Below are 20518 nucleotides of genomic sequence, written 5' to 3'. Positions count from 1 at the left end.
ATTAGGAGCAGCTATGTTTAGCCGGATAGATCTAAAGAGTGGGTACCATCAGATCCGCATTAGATCAGAGGATGTGCACAAGATTGCTTTTAGAACAACGTTTGGCCTTTACGAATTTTTCGTGATGCCCTTTGGTCTCACAAATGCTCCTGCTACGTTCATAGGATGATGGACAGAATTTTCCGTCCACACCAGCAGTTTGTTGGTACATTCTTTGATGACATGAAAGTTTACTCAAAGAATGAAGAGGAGCATAGGCATCACTTGGCCATTGTGTTCAAAGAGCTACGCAGCCATAGGTTGCTCATCAATGCAAAGAAAAGTGATTTTTTTCTGGAAGAGATTCACTTTCTGGGACACGTTGTCTCAAAGGATGGTGTCAGAATGGATCCTGCAAAAGTTGAAGCGATCAAGTCATGGCCAGATTTGAAGATGGTGCACCATGTCCGAAGCTTCTTGGAACTATGCTCCTATTACAGAAGGTTTATCCGAAATTTCACTGAGATTGCTTCACCTTTACATGCTCTTCAAAAGAAGGCAGTCACCTTTAGATGGACACAAAAAGAGATTTCAGCTTTTAATCTCCTAAAGGAAAAGATGACTTCAGATCCAGACATTGTGTTGCCAGATCTTAGGAAGTCATTTGTGGTCCAGTGTGACGACTGTGGTAGTAGCATTGGTGCAGTGCTAATGCAAGATGGCAGGGTAGTAGCCTATGAGAGTAGAATCTTGCAAGGGCCAAAAAAGACTATGCAAGTCTATGAAAAAGAACTGCAGGCCGTGATTCATGCGCTCTTAAGTTGGAAACACTACCTGCTAGGTGCAGATTTCGTTGTCCAAACGGATCACCAGACCTTGCGATACTTCTTAACACAGGCAAAGTTATCTGAGAAGCATATGCGATGGGCAAATATCTTGTCCATGTTCCATTTTCAGATTGTGTATGTGGAAAGCAAGAAGAACGTTGTGGCTAATGCCCTGTCAAGGAAGCCACAAATTTCAGCTGTGTCAATTCCTTATCATCATGAACTTGATGATATGAGGGAGCAGTATGCAAATGATGAAGATTTTGCAAGGGTCTTCGAGCAGCTAATGGATGGACAACGTCATGAACACTATCTTCTCAAAGATGGGTTCATGATGATGCATGGCAGATTCTGTGTCACAAAGCCATTGCGACGCAAAGTTATGGCAGAGAGTCATGTCCCACCGTATGCAGGGCATCGTGGTATCAATGCTACAGTTAAAGCGGTTGAGACATTCTTCTACTGGCCTACATTGAGAAGAGATGTGGATGCCTTTGTGCGAGAATGCCTAATATGCCAGAAGGTCAAGTTTGACAGGCAAAAGGCACCAGGGTTATTGCAACCACTACCTATTCCAGATAAACCATGGGAAAGTATTGCTATGGATTTTATCTTTGATCTTTCGAGAACGCAGACAGGAAACGATGGTATTTGGACCATCATTTGCAGATTCAGTAAGCAGGCTCATTTTATTCCTGTCAAGAAGAAGATAAAGCCAAATCAGATGGCACGCTTGTTTATGAGCAATATTTTCAAGTATCATGGCATGCCACAGTCGATTGTTAGCGACTGTGATCCACACATGACAAGTTTGTTCTTGAGAGGCTTGTTTGAGAATATGGGCACAACGTTCAAATTCTCTTCGTCATTTCATCCTCAAACAGATGGGCAGTCAGAAGAGGCAAATTCTACTGTCCTAGATCTGCCGAAGTGCTACGTGTCAGAGCATAAAGGAAAGTGGGAGCAGTATTTGCCATTGGTGGAGTATGCATACAATAATACAGTGCATTCATCAACTGGCAAGGCACCTTTTGAGATAGTTGAAGGTGGCAAGAAAGTTCCTCCCATACTGCATACAAAGGACAAGATATTTGAAGCAGACAAGTATGTTCAGGACATGGATGAAATGTATAAGAAGGTCAAAGTGGCCTTAGAAAAGACTCAGGCAAAGCAAAAGAAAGCAGCTGATCCTCACCGTCGTGAAGTGGTATTTTCACTTGGTGATTGGGTGCTACTACGCTTTGAAAAGGCAAGGTTAAAGAAGATGAAGGGCAAGGAAAGACTGTTTCCAAAGCTCAGCATGCGTTACTATGGGCCTTTTCAAGTATGCGAATTAATCAATGATGTTGCATATAGGCTGAAATTGCTTGAGAGTTGGAAGATTCACAATGCATTTCATGTGAGTCTTCTCAGACCCTACGTGGGTGATGTGCCAGAGGATATGCCAGCTGAAGATCAGCCGGAACTCGAGGAACTTGACGAGATCTTGGTCCCGGAACAGATTTTGACACACAAAGAAAGAAAAGTGAAAAGCAAGGTTGCTAGGCGTTACTTGGTGAATTCAGAAACTATCCACCAATGGATGCTAAGTGGATGGAAGAAGGTGAACTTGCAGAGTCACCAACTGTGTTATCACTTTACCTTGAATCCTTCGATTTGCAACCTACCTTGACCCCTTGAGTTTCAAAGCTACATGGATTGTCAGTGTGACAATGGCTTCTGAAACAAATGATGTACATGGTATTTAAAGTGAGCTCAAATCAAGTACATGTTACATGAATGTTAGAGTTGTACAGATTGTCAGTTTCGCAATTGCTCTTACGGAATGTCCAAAAGTGTGGTTAGTGCTATAGAAGTGAGTATTTCTTGTCAGTTTATCAAGGATACAGTAATTCCTTCTATTAAAGGGTACATGTGTAACTGCATTCTTAAACTGTCGGTTTGAGTATGCTCGAAAGTGGATCCAACGTGTACCAAAAGAGAGTGGAAAAATGCGTAGCTACCATTGTGTCATTGGAAAGTTAATGACTCAAAGCAATGGCAGAGTGCAAAGCTACCACTATGTCATTGGGACAGGGTTCACACGCAGGCAATACATGTGTCGACGAGGTGTTCAATACACCAGGGTTGACAATGAGCATGTATGTGTCGTACATGTGTCGACAGGTGTTGAATACACCAGTGTTGACTGTGACCATGTACGACATAGATGCAAACGAGGACGTTTGACATTTCAAGAGGGGGGTATGTCACCAACGTGTGACTACTATCTATCCTTTTTGTTGATTTCTTTCTTATTATTTATTTATTTTCACTTTTTGGAAACACCCCTCGGGAAATCTAATTGCCCTGCATTGCATAGCTAGTGTGGAACTGTTCAGAGGGAGTCCAGACCTTAGGGCAAGAGAGCACTAAGGTTGGACAAGGACTATGGTTAGCCAAAGTGGGATCATTGACTAGCCAAAGTGGAATCCTTTGCTACAGAGGCTACATTTCAGTTTTGGGTGTGGCTGCAGTGTACAAAGGGGGTCAGATGACCTAGAAAGATACAATGGCAACATCTCCTAAAATTTAGGGAACTGCTATTTTGGGACCTGAAAATGTGTTCGCGTCATTACCTCCGAAATGACAAGGGGAACATTTTATTACTCTGCCGTGAAGTCAACTAGGCAACCGGTCATAATATTTTTAAGCGACGAACCCGAAACGGGCAAATGCTTGTAAATGCGCCAAGTGGCACATTTCTGTGCACTTGCCTCTTCAAGAAGAAAGGGCGCTGAATTTTAAGCTGGGAGAGGCCTTCACTTGCATTCTGTCACAAGTTAAGAGCTATGGAGTGCTTCCTTTCCCTCTTGTGTACAGTGCGGTGCCAGGAGTGATGCCCTGCACGCTACGCACTGCTCTCTCTCTCTCCCCTATGGCAGTATGTTATGCCCCTCTAGTGAGCTTTTCAATTGACCAATGTACAGTTGTGTGGGTTCATGCGCGATTGCCGAGGCAAGAGCCTGTTGCACAGGTACTGGATTAGCTAGCAGCTAATCCCCCGCAGGTACAGGTGATTCGGAGAGGTTTCACGTGCGAAATCTCGTCCGATTCAAAGGGCAAGTAGCCCTTCAGGTGCAGGAGCTCGAGGACTTGCTATGGATGCGATCGGCACACAAAACGGAGCCCGAAACAGTGAATTACAGCCTGCTGTGTAGTTTTGCAGGTTTAGGGTTTTGGCCCTAAACAGGCCCTAATACCCCTAGGAGGTTCGGGGACGCGAGGGGACCGCTGTACAGGTGATCTGGCACATTTTCGGGGCAAAAACAGAGAATTCAGCGTGCTGCAGATTCTCGCCAGGTTTTGCAAAGTGTCTGTATGCGTCGGGAAAGTCATCCAATGCGTGGGAATACTGACTATGAAGGGTCCTAGTACAGTTATGCTGCCGAAACCGGGCCAGAACAGTTGAAATTCAGCCAAGGTTGTGTGGGGCAGCTTGTAGGGAACCACAGCGTTTATTCCCTCTTTTAAAGAATAAAGAAATACCGAAAGGGGCACCTATTTAGGGGCCAATCTGGTGTCGGTCTTCTCATACAGGTGCAATCTAACAGCCTGTATCCCTTTCCCCTTTGTTGTGTCTTGAAAGTACAGGTAAAGTGGGCGACAAATTAAATGGGTGAAAGCAAATAAGGTTCAAGTCTAAGGTCTACCGCCCTTTTTGGATTAAACCGGCCGGTTTCATAATAACTGACTAAACCCACGTCGGAACAGAGCAAACACAGTCATTGAAAGCTCCAAAGCTAAAGCTGAGAGCTCCGCCAAGATAGAAAGTCCCTCTCCCACTCCATCCTAGGAAAAGAGAATGAGTACCACCAGCAAGAAATCTGAGACAACCTAGAGTAAAACTACTTCCTCTACATTTGAATAGCAAAAAACTTGAATCTCATGGAACGCGAGACTCATAGAGAATCACACCATTAGTAAAAAAACAAACTACTAAGAATAGGAAGACCAGAAAGATGGTCACCTGAGGATCATGTTTTCCAAAGAAGTTGTCGGTGTCCAACAAGAACCTAGCTACTCAAGCAAACTCCCAAGGATCAAACGAAATGTCCACCACTTCTCTACGTCTACCAAGATCAAACGTGTAGGTTCAATCTAAGACAATATGCCATACTGCATACATACTCGGAAGAGCACATATACTCCCACTGTTTTAACTTGCTTCCTTAAAAACTTCATCAAAAACTGTCCTTTGTACTTGTGTTGAAGAAAACATACCCACAACTAAACTGTGCAATCAATATCCCAATATACAACATGACTCCAATACTCAAAGGAAGAGTAAAGGAACCGGCTCTGGGAACAAGCCTATGAAGAACGTTGGGGCTGATTTGTAACATGCCAGAAAACTAGGCAAAAGACTACAAGGTAAGAACCTGCTACACTAGCAAACCATGGCCAAATTTGAACACCTGAAGAAGGGCTACCCCCAAGGTTGGAGCTCTCCAAAGGGATGTATGGAAGTAGCATCCAAATGTTGCTGACTACGAGAGTAGGAACTAAATGTCCCCACCAACTGTCAACATTGCGTGCAAACCTGTCATCCAAGGGATCTCGACAAATTTGTTGTCGATCATCAAGAAAAAATGCCCATAGAAGATTGCAAACCTGTCCCAAAATTGGAGTTGTCAAGCTCACAAGAATCGAAAGCTGTCTCACAACTAGTATTGACAAGCTCACAAAAGGGCAAAGAAGTGACCAAATCAGTATTTGTTTGCAGGTGCTGCGTGCTCGATGCTGTTGCCTCTCCCCCCTTCGCTCCCTGCTTGCCATCGCCCCCTGCTCCCCTCCCATTCCTTGCGCGCCCTGCTCGCTGCCCCACCCGCTGCCTTGCCCTACCCATCCTCCGCCGCCTGCCTGCCCGCCTGCACACTACCTCTAGCCCTTCGTCGCTCCATTCCTGCTTGACGGGCTTCGACAGCACCCTCGACGTGCTCGGTCTAGCAAGAGGTTGTCTATTCGTCGACGCTTCTCCGCCTTTCCTTCACAGCAGCAGACACAGATGGAGGCTCAAGCTCTGCCATAAAGGGACTCCAATGAAGTCCCCTCGCCCGACCCCGCTGAGCCCACCATTCGACTTGCTCTCTCACCAACAGAGCAAGCAAGCCTAGCCGGAGAGGTGGAACACCTGTAGGCGACTTCCGTCATATGCAAGATTCTCCGCACCAGACCCAACAGAGGAGAGCTGCGTGATCTTCTCCAAGCTCGCCTTCTCGCAGAGGTGGGCAAGATCTTGGATGTTCAGTTCCTCGGACGCGGCTACTATCAGATAGAGTTTGTGACCTCCGAGATGGCGTCCAAGGTCATTGCGATGAGCCCCTTGACCATCCGAGCAGTTCGAGCCCACTTTCGACAGTGGAGACATGGTTTTGACCTACCCAGCTTCAGATGTTCTGGCGAAGGAGGTAGACCTTCCCATTTCCGTTTGCTTTCCTGGTTTGAGGAGGGAGTATCTACCACTTTTGTCCAGGATAGGCTCAGAATTGGAATTGTCCTGCAGACACCTCGCACGGCAGCCTCAGTATCTGCCAAGGCGGCCGGCATCCCCTCAGTACGTGTTCTGGTTAGAGACACCCACACTCTCCCGAAGGTCATCCTACTTCCTTGGGTGAGTGGGGGTTGGTTCCGACAGAGCATGGAGTATTCGGGCCTCCCGAATCATTGTTTCATTTGTCGACAGATGCCATCTTGCGAAGGTCTATCCACGGAGGAGACCCTGACCTACACCACACGCCCAGCCCCAGCCCTCAAGGGCTGGCCAGCAGCAACACGCAGAGTCACAAAGTACGCAGGCAGAGCTCCCCCCTCCCCCCCCCCCCCCCCCCCCCCCTCCTTCTCCCTCTGCCTCTCCATCTCGCCCTCCTACCTTTGCCGATCCCCCTCTCCCCCTTCTCCCTCATCTCCTCCCGCTCCAATCCCGCAGCCATCCTAGGGGGTAGGGCCTTCCTCGGCTACTAGGAGATCTCTTGGCAGCGCCTTTGCCACGAGTCGCTTGGCGAGAGAGGGACGGCCTTTCTTGCGACCCCCCCTTCTGGTGCAGACGTCTCCCTTTGCAGCAGTTCCTCGTGGTCTAACGAGCTTCAACATTTCGTCGCTGTTGGGATTGCCTACGACTTTACACGGTCTCTTGGCGACCCTTCACCAACCCTTGAGGTAGCCTGCTTCAGAGTTCATGTAATGTTCCTTGCAGCTAGGGGGATAGAGGCCTTGGACTTAGCGGTTGGCTTCTCTTGTCCCCTATGCGGCAGGGATCCAGCTGAGTGGACTATAGACTCAGTGTTGGAGTGGTTGCAGACAGAGGCCCTAGAGTTCTCTCATCACATGGGAGACCTAGGGGTTACAGACTTGCTTCAGACTCTTTGGCCATTGGCCAAGTTTTCTATTACACCTCCAAACGCAGCAGGATGTAGACATATTGTGGTTCACTTCTTTGTTGATACGCAGAGCCCGCCATGTTATGTATACATACATTAGGACTCCTAGACAAAGGAGGTTGCTTTACGCATGGCTCGGTCTACTTGGGCCTGGGCTAGACACTTTTTGCAGTCACGCCTATCTCGAGGATGCTCGGATGCGGATTACTTCCCATCCAAGCCTACCTCGAAGATAGCACGGTTAGCTGTTGCAGCAGCATCAGTTCTCTCTCGCTCCCCATGACGATCGTCTCATGGAACATACAGGGATTAGGTGGGCCCCAGTTTTAGCGTCAGAGAGGCCGACTACGTCAAGAGCTTCAACGATGCCTTGTGGGAGGAGAGATTGACCTTCTTATGCTACAGGAGCACCATCTGTGTGAGAGCCGCATTAGACGTTGTGGTCAGCTTTTGCGTGGATGATATGAGACTTTTTGGTCAACTGCATTTGGACCTGGAGGCATCCAGGGCGGGGTATGTATGACTATTGCGGATTCTTTGCAGCAGGCCATTGTGGGCAGAGGGATTATTGTGCCAGGCAGGGCTCAGTGGATCACTATGCAGGTTCAGGGTTGTCTCGTGGGCTTCCTGAACATCTATGCGCCCAATGTGGCGAGTGCACGTGCAGAGTTTTGATCTCAAATTGTTGAGTCTCTGCCGCAGGCAAAGCAATGGTGCATAGGGGGGTGACTTCAACATGTTCGAGGACCCCTCTGACAAGATTGGTGGTAGCCATACTATTGTGCATGGAGTTGAGTTGGCAGCTTGGGAGAGGTTTTGTATGACTGCGAGTTTCAGATGTGTGGCAGCATTCTGGCTTTGTGAGGCCCCCAGACAGCCTGGCCTTCTCTTGTTCGGACCACAAAGTGGGAGGCGTGAATCTATCTCGGATAGATCGCTTCTACACTAGTGACCACTTCTGTGACTTGGGTGGGACAGTTGGCATTCTGGCTGGGACTTCCTTTTCGGACCATGCACCAGTGATCCTCACAGTGACTCGTAGGCAGAGGAGGGGGAGCACAATGCTATGCATCCCTGTGAGGGTCATGCTGGACTCTGCACTCAGAGAGCGAGTGGAGGCTCTTTGGACAGAGAGCTTAGACATGCAGGATTCTCCTACTTACAAAGTGGCCTCACGACTTTCTCAGCTTAGTCGACTCTTTCTTCATGAGTCTTCAGCTCGCCTGGCTACAGCGAGAGAGGAGGAGCAGCGTCTCCGATGGGGCGTTGCTACCTTGCAGAGGATGCAAGAGCAGCATCCAGACAGTCCTTGGTTGGAGGAGCAGTTACAGCAGGCTCACCTCGTCAACACAGAGGAGAGGCGCCATGAGTTTGCTTTCCATCGACAGGCATCTCAATGGACCCACGTGGGTGACAGAGTGACAAGCGCTTTCTTTGAGGCAATGGACCCCGGCATACGCATGCCAAGGTCAGTCAATTGAGGAGGCTCGACGGGTCAGCTGCTTTAGAGCTAGAGGACATGTGGGCAGTTGCTATTGACTTCTACTGTGATCTACTCTCTGCAGAGCCTCAGTCAAAGCGTCACGATGCATGCAAAGAGCAAGTGTGGGCACGATGCCTTGTCTTGTGACTGAGGAGATGCTCCAGAGGCTTGAGCTACCTCTTCAACTAGAGGAGCTACACGCGGCTCTTAGAGCACTCCCCCGTGGTAGCTGTCCAAGTGAGGATGGCTTGACTCCCATCTTTTTCTTGGATATTGGGACTTGCTTGGCTCACATCTCTGCAGTGCTTTTTAGTTCATCCTCCACACAGGAGAGATGCCTGACAGCATGAGCGAGGGCCTGATTTACCTCATTCCCAAGGAGGGTGGCTCCTTGGATGAGATTCGACAATGGCGCCCCATCACCATCCTCAACTCATCCTACAAAATTCTTGCCAAGGCTCTAAGTTTGAAGATTCGGCCACTTCTAGAGAGAATTATACAAGGACACAGACAGGTTTTGTCAAGGAGCGTAGTATTCTTGGCAACATCTTTACTTTTTGGGAGGCTTTTGCCCTCACGCGGCTCCGTGGCGAGGATCTGGTGATACTTCTTCTCGATTTTGAGAAGGCCTACGACAGAGTTGACTGGGACTTTTTGGAGGGCACTCTACGCAGGATGGGCTTCTCAGATGCTTGGATCAGAGGTGTGTCAGCTCTATACAAACGGGCACACAATCAGGTACTTTTGTCAGAAGGTAGAGGTGATCGTTTCATGCTCACACATTCGGTCAGACAGGACTGTCTTCTTGCCCCCTTTCTCTTTCTGTTCTATGTTGAGGCGATGAGCAGGTTTTTGGTTTCACAGTAGGTTGGTTTACGTGGCTTAGCACTCCCTATTCAGGGAGATGAGCTATTGGACGCTGAGTTTGCAGACGACTCAGCCTTGTACTTGGATGGCCAGGAGGCCAACCTTCACAGGTGTGAGTAGGCCTTGAGACTTTTTGTTGTGCATCAGGCCTCTGATCAACTGGAGAAAGACAGTGGCTTTCTCGGTTGGTAGTGCTCCTACACCTGATTGGATGCCAGGTGTGGGTTTCAGGTGGATTCCCCTAAGGACTGCAGTTCGATACTTGGGCTATCAGGTTGGTTTGGACTTGTCTCTCGAGCAACACATTGCTCCCCTCCTCCTGTCCATCAAGAGGAAGTTGTTACATTGGAGCTCCGCACAACTTTCTCTGGCAGGCAGAGTCGTAGTGGCCAACCAGGTGTTGTTGGCTACTATGCGGTACATCACTTCTTGTTGGAGTTCTTGCATCGGCCAAGTAGAGAGGTTGATCAGGAACTTCCTTTGGTCAAGGCGTGACACTCAAATAGCTCGGGCCTAAGTGGCATGGCAGGTCATCACTCTTCCTTGTTCTCAGGGAGGGTTGGGGATCATAGGCCCAGCACAACAGAGCAGAGCCCTTCTTGAGAAGTTTATCAACAGAGGACTTCTTCCAAGAGAGCAGCCCTGGAAGGAGTTCTTGCTTCAGCGGCTTAGTGCCAGGGTGCCTCAAGCTGGAGTCCCCTGGCGACCCTCATCCAGATGGATTTTTATAGAGATGCGCAGAGTTGGCTTGAGTAGGACACTGGAGGACCGCTTTGCTATGAGTTTGCTCCGATCCTAGGAGCAACTGCAGAGAGGCCTTGAGCAGCGTCAGCCTACTTGCATGGAGGAGCGCCTAAGACAGCCCCTTGTTTGGAACCCCATGGTTAGCACTGAGAGAGGCCACTTGGTTGGTAGTCGGCCTCATGTTTCCTAGGGTCACATGGCAGAGGGTCACGCACGCACTTTAGGTGACTGGCTGTCACAAGACGGGCACCACGTGCCAATCGAAAAGAACAAACTGAACAGACTTTTAGCATTTCAATAACAATTGAATTGAAAGAGAGAGACGACACCCGACACGGAGTGGCGGAATTCCACCCCAGAGAGTATTGGCCCCAAACCTTGGCGCCCCTTTCGGTATTTTCTTATATCGCATCAACTCAGTACAAGCCGGTACTCCAGACTCTGCACCTTCGCCAGGAAGCATGCCAGAGAATGAGCCCTAACCTCATATTTAAAGGCCCTTGGCCTAAAAAGCAGTTTACAGTAAAAAGCCTTCAAACTTAAAAGCATCTGGTCCAAAAGCAAAGCCAAAAAGCTGCCAACATAAATCACGGAAATCCATACAGCTTGCCACGTCATCAGCCAGTGCAAAACGCAGAAATCCGTACAGCCTACCACGTCATCATGTCAGCGCAATTTTTGAAAATCTGCCACGTCATCAGTTTGTGTGTGTGTGTGTGTGTGTGTGTGTGTGTGTGTGTGCGCGCGCGCAGGTCCTGCTTTATTTTAATCCTTTGTCACTTGGAGCCCCATCAGACGGGGTCCCCATAAGTTGGTAGGACTTCTTCTTCTGTTACTTGTTCTTCTTAGGGTTTAGGCCCTTCGGCCGGCATCTTCAAGTTGGCTCCCTTCTTCAGGACACGTCAGCAATTTATTACATCTCCCCTTCTTGAAAGAGAGTAATCGTCTGCGATTACAACATATCTACAAAACAACTCAAGTTAGCTCAAAAATTTCAGAGGGACAATCAGTTTGCTCTTTTTATTAAGGAGTTAGCTTCTCCTTTCTACTCTTTTGATCAAGGAGTTAGCTTCTCCTCTCGGCTGTTTTGATCAAGGAGTTAGCTTATCCTTTCTTCCAGATTGGAACTCTTGATATTCTGGCATAGTAAAATCAGCCATCACACCCAGACCGTACTGATCTTCCACGGGTGTTTTGATGCACTAAAATTACATACCCAAGCAATCTCATCCAATTAGGAATATTCAGTAATTGGCACATTACAATGCAAAACAAATGCTCACATATGCATGTTACAAGACATAGAAACATAAAGTCACCGATGAACACTTCTCCCGCATAACCTAACAAGGTCCGGGCCGGGAGATATTGACTCCCTCATCGCTCCTCCCGCATTACCTAAAAAGGTCCGGGCCGGGAGATATAGAGGCCTTTTACAACCAAACGCCCCCCAGACCACAGCCTCCATCGTTTGGAGGTGCTGAGAGTAACCACTGCTCAGACTTCTTAATACTCCTCCCGCATAACCATCCAAGTCCGGGCCGCGAGTCACAACAACAATACTCCCCCCGTAAATAACCACAAGGGTCCGAGCCATGAGTAAAAAAAAAAACATCACTTTTCAATCATTCAATACTCCCCCCACAAGCGTCCGAGCCATGAGTATGAACAAGCATTCTCAAACATAATTTCTCACTACTCCACCCGGGAGTAAAATCACCAATCATTGAAACCAGTACTAAAACCAGAGTCAAACAATTCAAATCGGCACCAAGACAGGTTCAAAACAGATACCATCCATTTCAAACAAATTCCAAACAGGATCACCAAACAAGTTCTCAAACAGATTTCAAACTTAAAAAGCAATTTCGACATCAGTCGAGCTCGAAAAGTCGACTGACTTTCCATCCTGAAACTTGCACCAAAAATTAGGGTTAGGTTCATCCCATAGGGTCGTAGCCGAGCACAGCATGATCCATCAGCTATCGGACAAAGTGTTTCTTTGGCGGCGATGGTAGTCCCAAGATAGCAATCGCACTGGACCTCCAAGGTCATCTGATCGTGAAGAGACATCTACTGGGAGATGTCGAGAAACTTCAAGTTATAATCTGCTAGGGTTTCCTTGGCAAGCATTTCAGGATACCCCACTCTGACAGAAGTTGCACTCCGAAGGAAGATGTCATAAACCATATAACTTCGGGCAAAAGTTTTCTCGAAAGCTTGCCAAGTCCTTGGAGTGTGTTGCTTGGTAGCTATAAACACCAACATCTGCATGGCACTGCTTTTGAGAAAAACAGTGACTCGAAACAAATCTTGGATCCTTCTCTTGCAAGTGATCTTAATGGCCTATTTCCTTTAAGACATGAGCGGTGAAGACGGGAGCGCACCCGATGCGCGATGAAGTAAGGGTGGGAGTGGCTAATACGTCCGGGTTGGAGGGCGAAGATACCTCAAATCAAAATCCAATAGCTCTATTTGCTCTTATGTAGGACCGATATGCTTTCAGAAAAGCACACGCCTGATGCTTTGATACCACTGTCACAAGACGAGCACCACGTGCCAATAGAAAAGAACAGACTGAACAAACTTTTAGCACTTCAATAACAATTGAATTGAAAGAGAGAGACGACACGCGACATGGAGTGGCGGAATTCCACCCCAGAGAGTTTTGGCCCCAAACCTTGGCGCCCCTTTCAGTATTTCTTTATATTGCATCAACTCAGTATAAGCCGGTACTCCAGACTCTGCACCTTTGCCGCAAGGAAGCATGCCAGACTGTTGATGATCAGGTTGTGTGCAACCAGAGGATATGCATCTACTCTTAAGTGTCTCGACATGCACGGTCTGCGAACACTCACAATAGTACCAGAACACTTCCTATTCCTAAGCTGATTGAACTGAACTGAACCCTTGTCATGAAGTAGCTTGTCCATGTACATATAGGGTTGGATGTGCCATCTCCTCCTTTTTAAAGTGAGGTACTGGTACCGAACTGTAGGCGTCGAGGGAGATCGCCAACGGCGTCCAAAATCATAGAAAGGACTCTTCGCCGAGCCACTCCGATGTGTGGGTCGTGCGATACTTGAACTTCATAAAGGTTTGTAACGCTTGCTTCTTTGGGCCGCACCGAAAGCAACACAAAGTCATTTGTGGATCCTTCAATGGTTCAACTTTGTCTATGGACGTAGGTCCACCTTCTTCAAGAATCTCCGAAGATGAAAATTCCTTAAAAAAACCACTTTCAACACAAAAACATGAACATACCCATTCCATGTAAAGTGACTGGAAAAATTCTAGTCTTCCTAAAAGACTGTGCATGCAATGTAAATGAACAAAGAGACGGAGTGCTAAACCATTCATCAAACACACGCAAACAATGGATTCGAAACTTGTCTTTTGATCTAAATCTATCAACTGTGGCAATTCAATTCTTTCTTGTGCTCTTTCTGAGACTGAGTCATGCCAAGGAAGAGACATGGAATGTGAATTCCTTAAATGCAAACATTTCATCTTTTCATGAGTAATCCGTATAGATCTATGCTCATTCATGAGTGAATCGTGTTCATCGTACAATATGGCATGCCTATGAAAAGGAACCACATAATGATGGTGACTAAAATACAGGAAACCATCACGAAAGAAACACTCCAACAATGCGTGTTGACTAATCATTTGAACACATAATACTTCATGTGGGAGTTCTTTAAATCTAGGCTCGAGAGCCAAGATCGGTTCTTTGTGATTGACCGATTCTGCAATGAGGTTAGCATCACTAGAAAAAGCATCAACTGAATCATCATCCTTGTGAACAATCACAGCTTTATCTTGCAAATCATCATGCTCGTGAATAATCACATCTTGATCATGCAAATCATCATGCTCATGAATAATCACATCTTGATCATGCAAACCATGTGTCATGCTTTGAAGAAGCAAGGACTCTGAGAGTCTCCTTCTCCTGATTCTGTTCAATCTTCGCCTGCACATTAGAAAAGAGTAGGACCAACTCTTGCATGCGTTGGTCTCTCTGCGCTTCACGCTCTAACCGTCTTTCTTCGGCTGCCAAGCGTGCTTGCTCGTGCTCACGCTCTAAGGCTGCCATTCTTTCTTCGTGTTCATGATCCAATTCTGCTTTTCTTTCTTCACGCCACACTTCTTGTTGTCTCATCATGTCCATCATTGTCTTGACCAAAGCCTCCATAGGATTTGGTGCAATCCTTGGCGTAGATGGTGAAGAGGGAGGGTCGGAAAAACCTCCTAGTGGGGAAAATTCTTCTTTGCCACTTCCATGCCCACCACCTTCATGCGAAGTATCCATTCCGCTTCGCGTGACTGAAGTCTTGGGTTCTTAAGTTCATGAGGAACTTGGGTTCTTGTGGGTCTTGGTTTCTTGAGGTTCTTGAGGGTCTTGAGTCTTGAGGTTCTTAAGTTCTTCTGTAGCTTGCAATCTGTGTTAGAGAAGGATCTTCTCTTACCCGAGCTCTTCTCTTTCCCGCGGACGCACCCCTTGGCGGTCTTGCGCTCACACCAAGGTTGCTTTTTCCCACCTCACGTCGATTGGCCGGCCGCTAAGTGCACAGTCCGCTCTCAATGAGTCAAAAGAGAAACAAGGGGAGGCTGGACAAGCCCTTCTTTCTTGGGTTTCCTGTCACTCTTCAAAACACGATTAGGAATCAACACGCCCAAGAGGGCTTGGGTTACCTGCGACCGCAACAAGCGAAAAAAAAATCTTGTGGTTCTTTCCTTGAGGGTTCTTTCCTTGAGTGATATAGAACACTGCCAAAGCTTTGATCCCAATGTAAGGTGGAGCGGAAGTGAATGTTGAACTTTGCTCAAGATGAGTGCTCCGAACTGTGCTCAAGGGTTCCTTTTACTTACGGAAGGGAAAGCCTTCCGTTTCTTTAGTAAGAGAGTGCAAGTGATCACAAACAAAGTGGTAAACACTGTGAATGAAGGTGTTGAGACTGAGAGATAGAGAGAGAAGAATACGACATCAGAATGTTGTCAAACCTTCCTCCGAAAGCCCCACTCTCTATGGCGAGAACGGTCTACTATTGATTGCACAAATCTCTACAATGCAATGGACTTGCCAACGATGTCGACGACGATGAGGACGAGGACGAGACGGACTGAAAACTGAAAAGGCTAAGGGTTGAAATCTCCAAATCTTGTATCTGCTGAATTCTAACTCTATGTCGGTGACAACGGCGATGACAACGATGCCACGACGACAAGCTGAAAACGTAAATGCTGAAATCTGCGAATAGCGGGCTGAATCTGCAAACACTGGTTGATCTGACCGTGCGGCGAGGATCTGCTGCGGGAAGGAGAGATCTGCGAGGTTTGGGGGCTGTTCTGTTGAATCTATCTGCTGCAAATGCAAAACGCTGATGCTACTGGGTGTTCTACCGCTGGGAATCTGCAAAACGCTAGGTATTCTGCTGTCCCAAAAATGCTAGGGCTGATCTGAAGTCTGATGCAAAAACGCTATGGATCTTGCTGTGCTATGTTGTCGCCAGGCTGATCTGCAAGTTGCAAAACGTTGGGCTGATCTGCAAATGCTAAAAACGTTGGTTCTTGTTGGCTGAAAACGCTAGGTTGCCTGTCGGGGGGGGGGGGGGCTTTGCTGAGAAGGTGCATGTTGAACACTTGGTTCCTGCTGCTTCTTCCGCCAAAAAGTGCTAGCGCTAGCTTTTCTTATATATTGACTTGGCCAAATTGCCCTACCTAGTTTCCCAACAAAGTCACCATTTTTAATAAGTGAAAAATGGCTAAAATAGGAAAAATAGGTTCTGTGCACTGTAAAATGCTCTTGATGAAATCTGATGGTACTACTGATGATTAGGATGTGTGCAACCAGAGGATATGCATCTACTCTAAGTGTCTGGACATGCACGATCTGCAAACACACTCACAAAAGTGCCAAAACACTTCCTATTCCTAAGCTGATTGAACTGAACTGAACCCTTGTAGCTTGGCCAGTCTTTGGGGCCAATACCTCTTGGCACGAAATTCCGTCGGGCCGGTGTCGAATCTAATTGTGAACTGTTTTAAAGTAAATTCCTGTCGTGTCGCAGTAGATTCTTGACTTGGGGTGTCCTAGTCCATTACAGAGCTGTACCTTGAAGCTTTTGGATTATTAGCAGTGTCTATGCCAAAAGTTACCAATGAATCAACAAGTTCAATATGGTGCCATCGTGCGGATTGCACAAGAAGGGAGCAACTCCACTCCTTTGTCATGGATTGCCTAGATTGAATAAAGTTACTAATTTCTTTTGAGATGTTAGGGCCCCTTAGGGGTACTGACAGGTTGACAGTATATTGCGGAATGACTTTATGAAATGTGCACTGAATTGGAAATTTTCTTGATTAAATTGAAGACATGTGCTCTTTCCTGTGTGTATTGTTAGAGACATGTAGAGAAAGATGAAATGTTTGCAGAATTTTGTCTGATGAATGATTTGAACTTTGTGCAACTTGACATCTGTTAGAGATCAACGAGATGTAGATTTGATGGCTAAGTAAATGAGAACTGAATGTGAACAAAATGAGATTCTAGTGCATCAAGATGTCTATCTGGACGAGATGACTGGATATTGTTGTGAGTGCATCAAGAGTTCCGAAAGGATGAGATGGCTGCACAGTGATCTAGGTGCATCAAGAGTTCTGGATAGAATGAGATGGCTAGATTGAATGATTGAAACACGATGTTCAATGTGAACTAAGTGTGTGATTTTGTGAACTACATGCTATATGGATGTACCTTCTTGTGAGGACGATCATGGGCATGGTTTGCTTAATTGAAATGTGAAAAGAAAGGATATGAATCTGATAGTAACAAGATTTACTAGATCAAGGCATCCGTGAAAAGATCAGCGCGGTCTGGATGTGATTGCTAAATAGTTGGGTTTGATATGAGACCCTCAACAGAAATGTGATTGATCGAGGACTCATGTCTTTGTAGAATTGTTGGATTGGTGTAGTCTAGTGCATGAGTACATAGAGTAAGTGTCTACAGAAGAAAGTTTTTGTCCTATCATCTATGGCTATTTTGCAAGTGTAATTGGGGGTGAATTCTTTCAAGATGGGGGAATGTCATAAAGTGATGACGTGGCATGCCCAACTCAAAGGAAAACGACCAAGAGAACAAGGAGAAACTGAACCCAAAAGAATTTTACAATAGGCCTAAAATAAGGGGTTATGATTTTAAAACCTAACACCTTTTGAAACCCAACCCAGCAAGTTGAACCAATTTAAGGGCGTTGTTGAACCAATTTAAGGAGCGCCCTAGGACCTAAAACCCTAAAGATCAAAAGCTTGACCTCTGGAAGTGATTTCCGTAAATTGCGCTTGCATCCTGACATGGCAGGCTATACAGATTTCCATGAGTTGCGTTGCTGATGCTGACGTGGCAAGCTGTACCGAATTCCGTGAATTGCAATGTTGATGCTGACATGGCAGGCTGTACAAATTTCCGTGTTTTGCGCTTCTGGCTGCTGGGCAGTTTACGTGGTACTTTTGAGAGCAGCAGCTTTTGGGTGAAGTGATTTTGAACCTAATGCTTTTGGGGCTCTGCTCTTAGGCATCCCTTGGACGTGCCCAGAGGGCTTCTCTTGAGGGAGCATCTAGACACAGAGTCTCAGAGAGAGTTAGACCCTTGGAGAGCTGTATTTTGAGAACAAAATAATAAAGAAATACCAGAAAGGGACGCCAGTCTTTGGGGCAGTGCGTCTTGGCCCAGCACTTGGCCGCGCGATGTCGACTCTCCTCTTTTCTCTCTCTCTCGTCAAGTTCAGAGATTTTGCACTTTCTATTCATGTGATTTCTCGCTTGGAGTGTCCAAGTCTGTAATACCATGGTAGCTTCTTCATCAACTTGGTCTTCCTACATATGTCCACTATGGGGTGTAAAGAGGGTGTTAAAGTTGTAGCATCTCAGGTGAATAGCCCAATGTGAACCCAATATTTATTTTGGCTTTAGGCATTTAATTTACTTATTTGTCAAAGTCTGGGTAGGGCAATTTGCTAAGGTGAGTATATAAGCACCAACTTGCCCCCATTGTAAATCATCAATTCATTGCCAAGGTTGGTTGGTTCAACGCTCTCTCTCTCTCTCTCTCTCTCTCTCTCTCTCTCTCTCTCTCTCTCTCTCTCTCTCTCTCTCTCTCTCTCTCTCTCTCTCGTGTATTTTCTCCCCATTGCTCTACGTTTCCACATCGTCGACTTTGACAGATATGATACCAGAAAGGGTCACTAATAAGTGATTTCGAAGTGGGTTATACCATGAGTCTATAAAATCTTTGAATGAAGCCCTCTAAAAATATCCAAGTCACTTCAGTTAAATCCTCCTGGCAAGGTACCTGTGAATGCACTCGGTCAAACACACCACATGTTCCACAATTTGGACAGTACGCTAATCCTCATGGAAAGGTATATACCTTCATAAGTTCAGAATAGTCTGAACTCACGAATTATAAGAGGGAATAAAGCACTCATAAAATTTAAAAAGCAAGGGACACAAGAAAAGAAAAGAAAAACAAAAACAAACAAACAAACAAACTAAATCACTTTGTTTGCTACGAAACAAAACTATATAAAACAAAACATTATTAACTTAAAAATGTTTTTAGAAAAGCCATGTGTAAAATAAGTTGACGCAACGTATTTGGCTTAAAACAAGTACTCAACTTTAAGCAAAAAACGGATAAGACATCTTAAAAACTTAATCCTAGAAATCAAACTTCACACAACAACTTCTAACGAAACACATTCTTAAATCCTCAGGTAAGCTAAATACGAAATTGAAAATGAATACTACTACAAACCTACGAAGAGCAAAGAACCAAATTTGACAATATGTGATCTCAACTTCGCTGCTTGTCCAAACAGGAAGAATAAGATTATCACCTTTATCATGCATAGCTTGGACAACAGTTATCACATCCCTACTCACGTCGTCAGTGCCCAAGAGTAGGTGCAGGTTTATATAGAGGTCATTCATGCTTTGAACGCACTCTACAAAACCAACGAGCTGAGTTTCTATCACCCTCCGGAGGTGATGGGCAAATACACTAGGTCAGATACACAACGTGTTGCCCCATTCTGGATAATACACTACCACAAATGGGCATATTATTAGTCTTAGGTTACATGCTGACGCCACCAGCTGACCACAAAACAGCTATCGCAACCGAGTGTGCCTTGTACGACCAACTATGCAAAGAGGATTATGCAGGGTCCTGACTGCCTACGACCACATGGGAAAGACAAGCCTCACAAAGCCACACGGGGCCGGGCATAGTCACAAAGAAGCCTATTAACTATAATGGGGATGTGTAATTTCATTGATAAATCCATACACAAGCCAAATGATGTGCATTGAAAATTCTTACACATTACCTTATTGAAAGAGAAAGGAAAAAGGAGGGGACAGAAAAATGCACATTGCATACCAAGTATGTTGCCCTTGATACTGGTTTCAAGGTACTTGCAAATACACTAGGTCAGATACACAACGTGTTCCCCCATTCTGGACAGTACGCTACCACAAATGGGCATATTATTAGTCTTAGGTTACATGCTGACGCCACCAGCTGACCGCAAAACAGCTATCGCAACCGAGTGTGCCTTGTACAACCAACTATGCAAAGAGGATTATGCAGGGTCCTGACTGCCTACAACACATGGGAAAGACGAGCCTCACAAAGCCACAGGGGCCGGGCATAGTCACAAAGAAGCCTATTAACTATAATGGGGATGTGTAATTTCATTGATAAATCCATACACAAGCCAAATGATGTGCATTGAAAATTCTTACACGTTACCTTATTGAAAGAGAAAGGAAAAAGGAGGGGACAGAAAAATGCACATTGCATACCAAGTATGTTGCCCTTGATACTGGTTTCAAAAGCACTGTATAGGCAGCAGTAACCAGGGCTGACCAATGAGCATAATTTTCGTTTTCTTCCTGCTTGAGAAAACAAAAAGTAGATACTTCAAGACATTGAGACTACATATTTGACAAAATAAATCGAGCACAACAAACACTACCGTTGACTTCCCATGTGTCAGATCAGGGTGCAATCTCTTCATTAAGCTCTTATACTTGGTTTCCAAGTCCTTCAAATCCATCTCAAACTTCTGGTCCCTGTTAGAGACATGCATGCAAACCTTATGGGAAGCACATCAACACTAAAAATG

At 46.0% G+C, this 20518-nt stretch overlaps 1 protein-coding gene across 2 annotated transcripts in view; it reads right to left on the bottom strand.

Annotated features, from left to right (window-relative positions):
• Window positions 1-20518, bottom strand: part of LOC147429491 (DNAJ heat shock N-terminal domain-containing protein) — a 41239-nt gene that overhangs the window by 19844 nt on the left and 877 nt on the right. For both annotated transcript variants that reach the window (XM_086495185.1, XM_086495184.1), the window contains 2 exons: window positions 20369-20465; window positions 20196-20285 (listed from right to left, as the gene is read on the bottom strand). In XM_086495185.1, the coding sequence (XP_086351311.1) occupies window positions 20196-20285; window positions 20369-20465 (187 nt within the window). The remainder of the gene's footprint in view (window positions 1-20195; window positions 20286-20368; window positions 20466-20518) is intronic.

The sequence above is a fragment of the Adiantum capillus-veneris genome, chromosome 22, assembly GCF_014529385.1.
Source record: "Adiantum capillus-veneris isolate H3 chromosome 22, ASM1452938v2, whole genome shotgun sequence".
Taxonomy (NCBI): domain Eukaryota; kingdom Viridiplantae; phylum Streptophyta; class Polypodiopsida; order Polypodiales; family Pteridaceae; genus Adiantum; species Adiantum capillus-veneris.
Note: the sequence above shows the minus strand (reverse complement) of the source record. Positions and strands in the feature narration are given on the sequence as shown.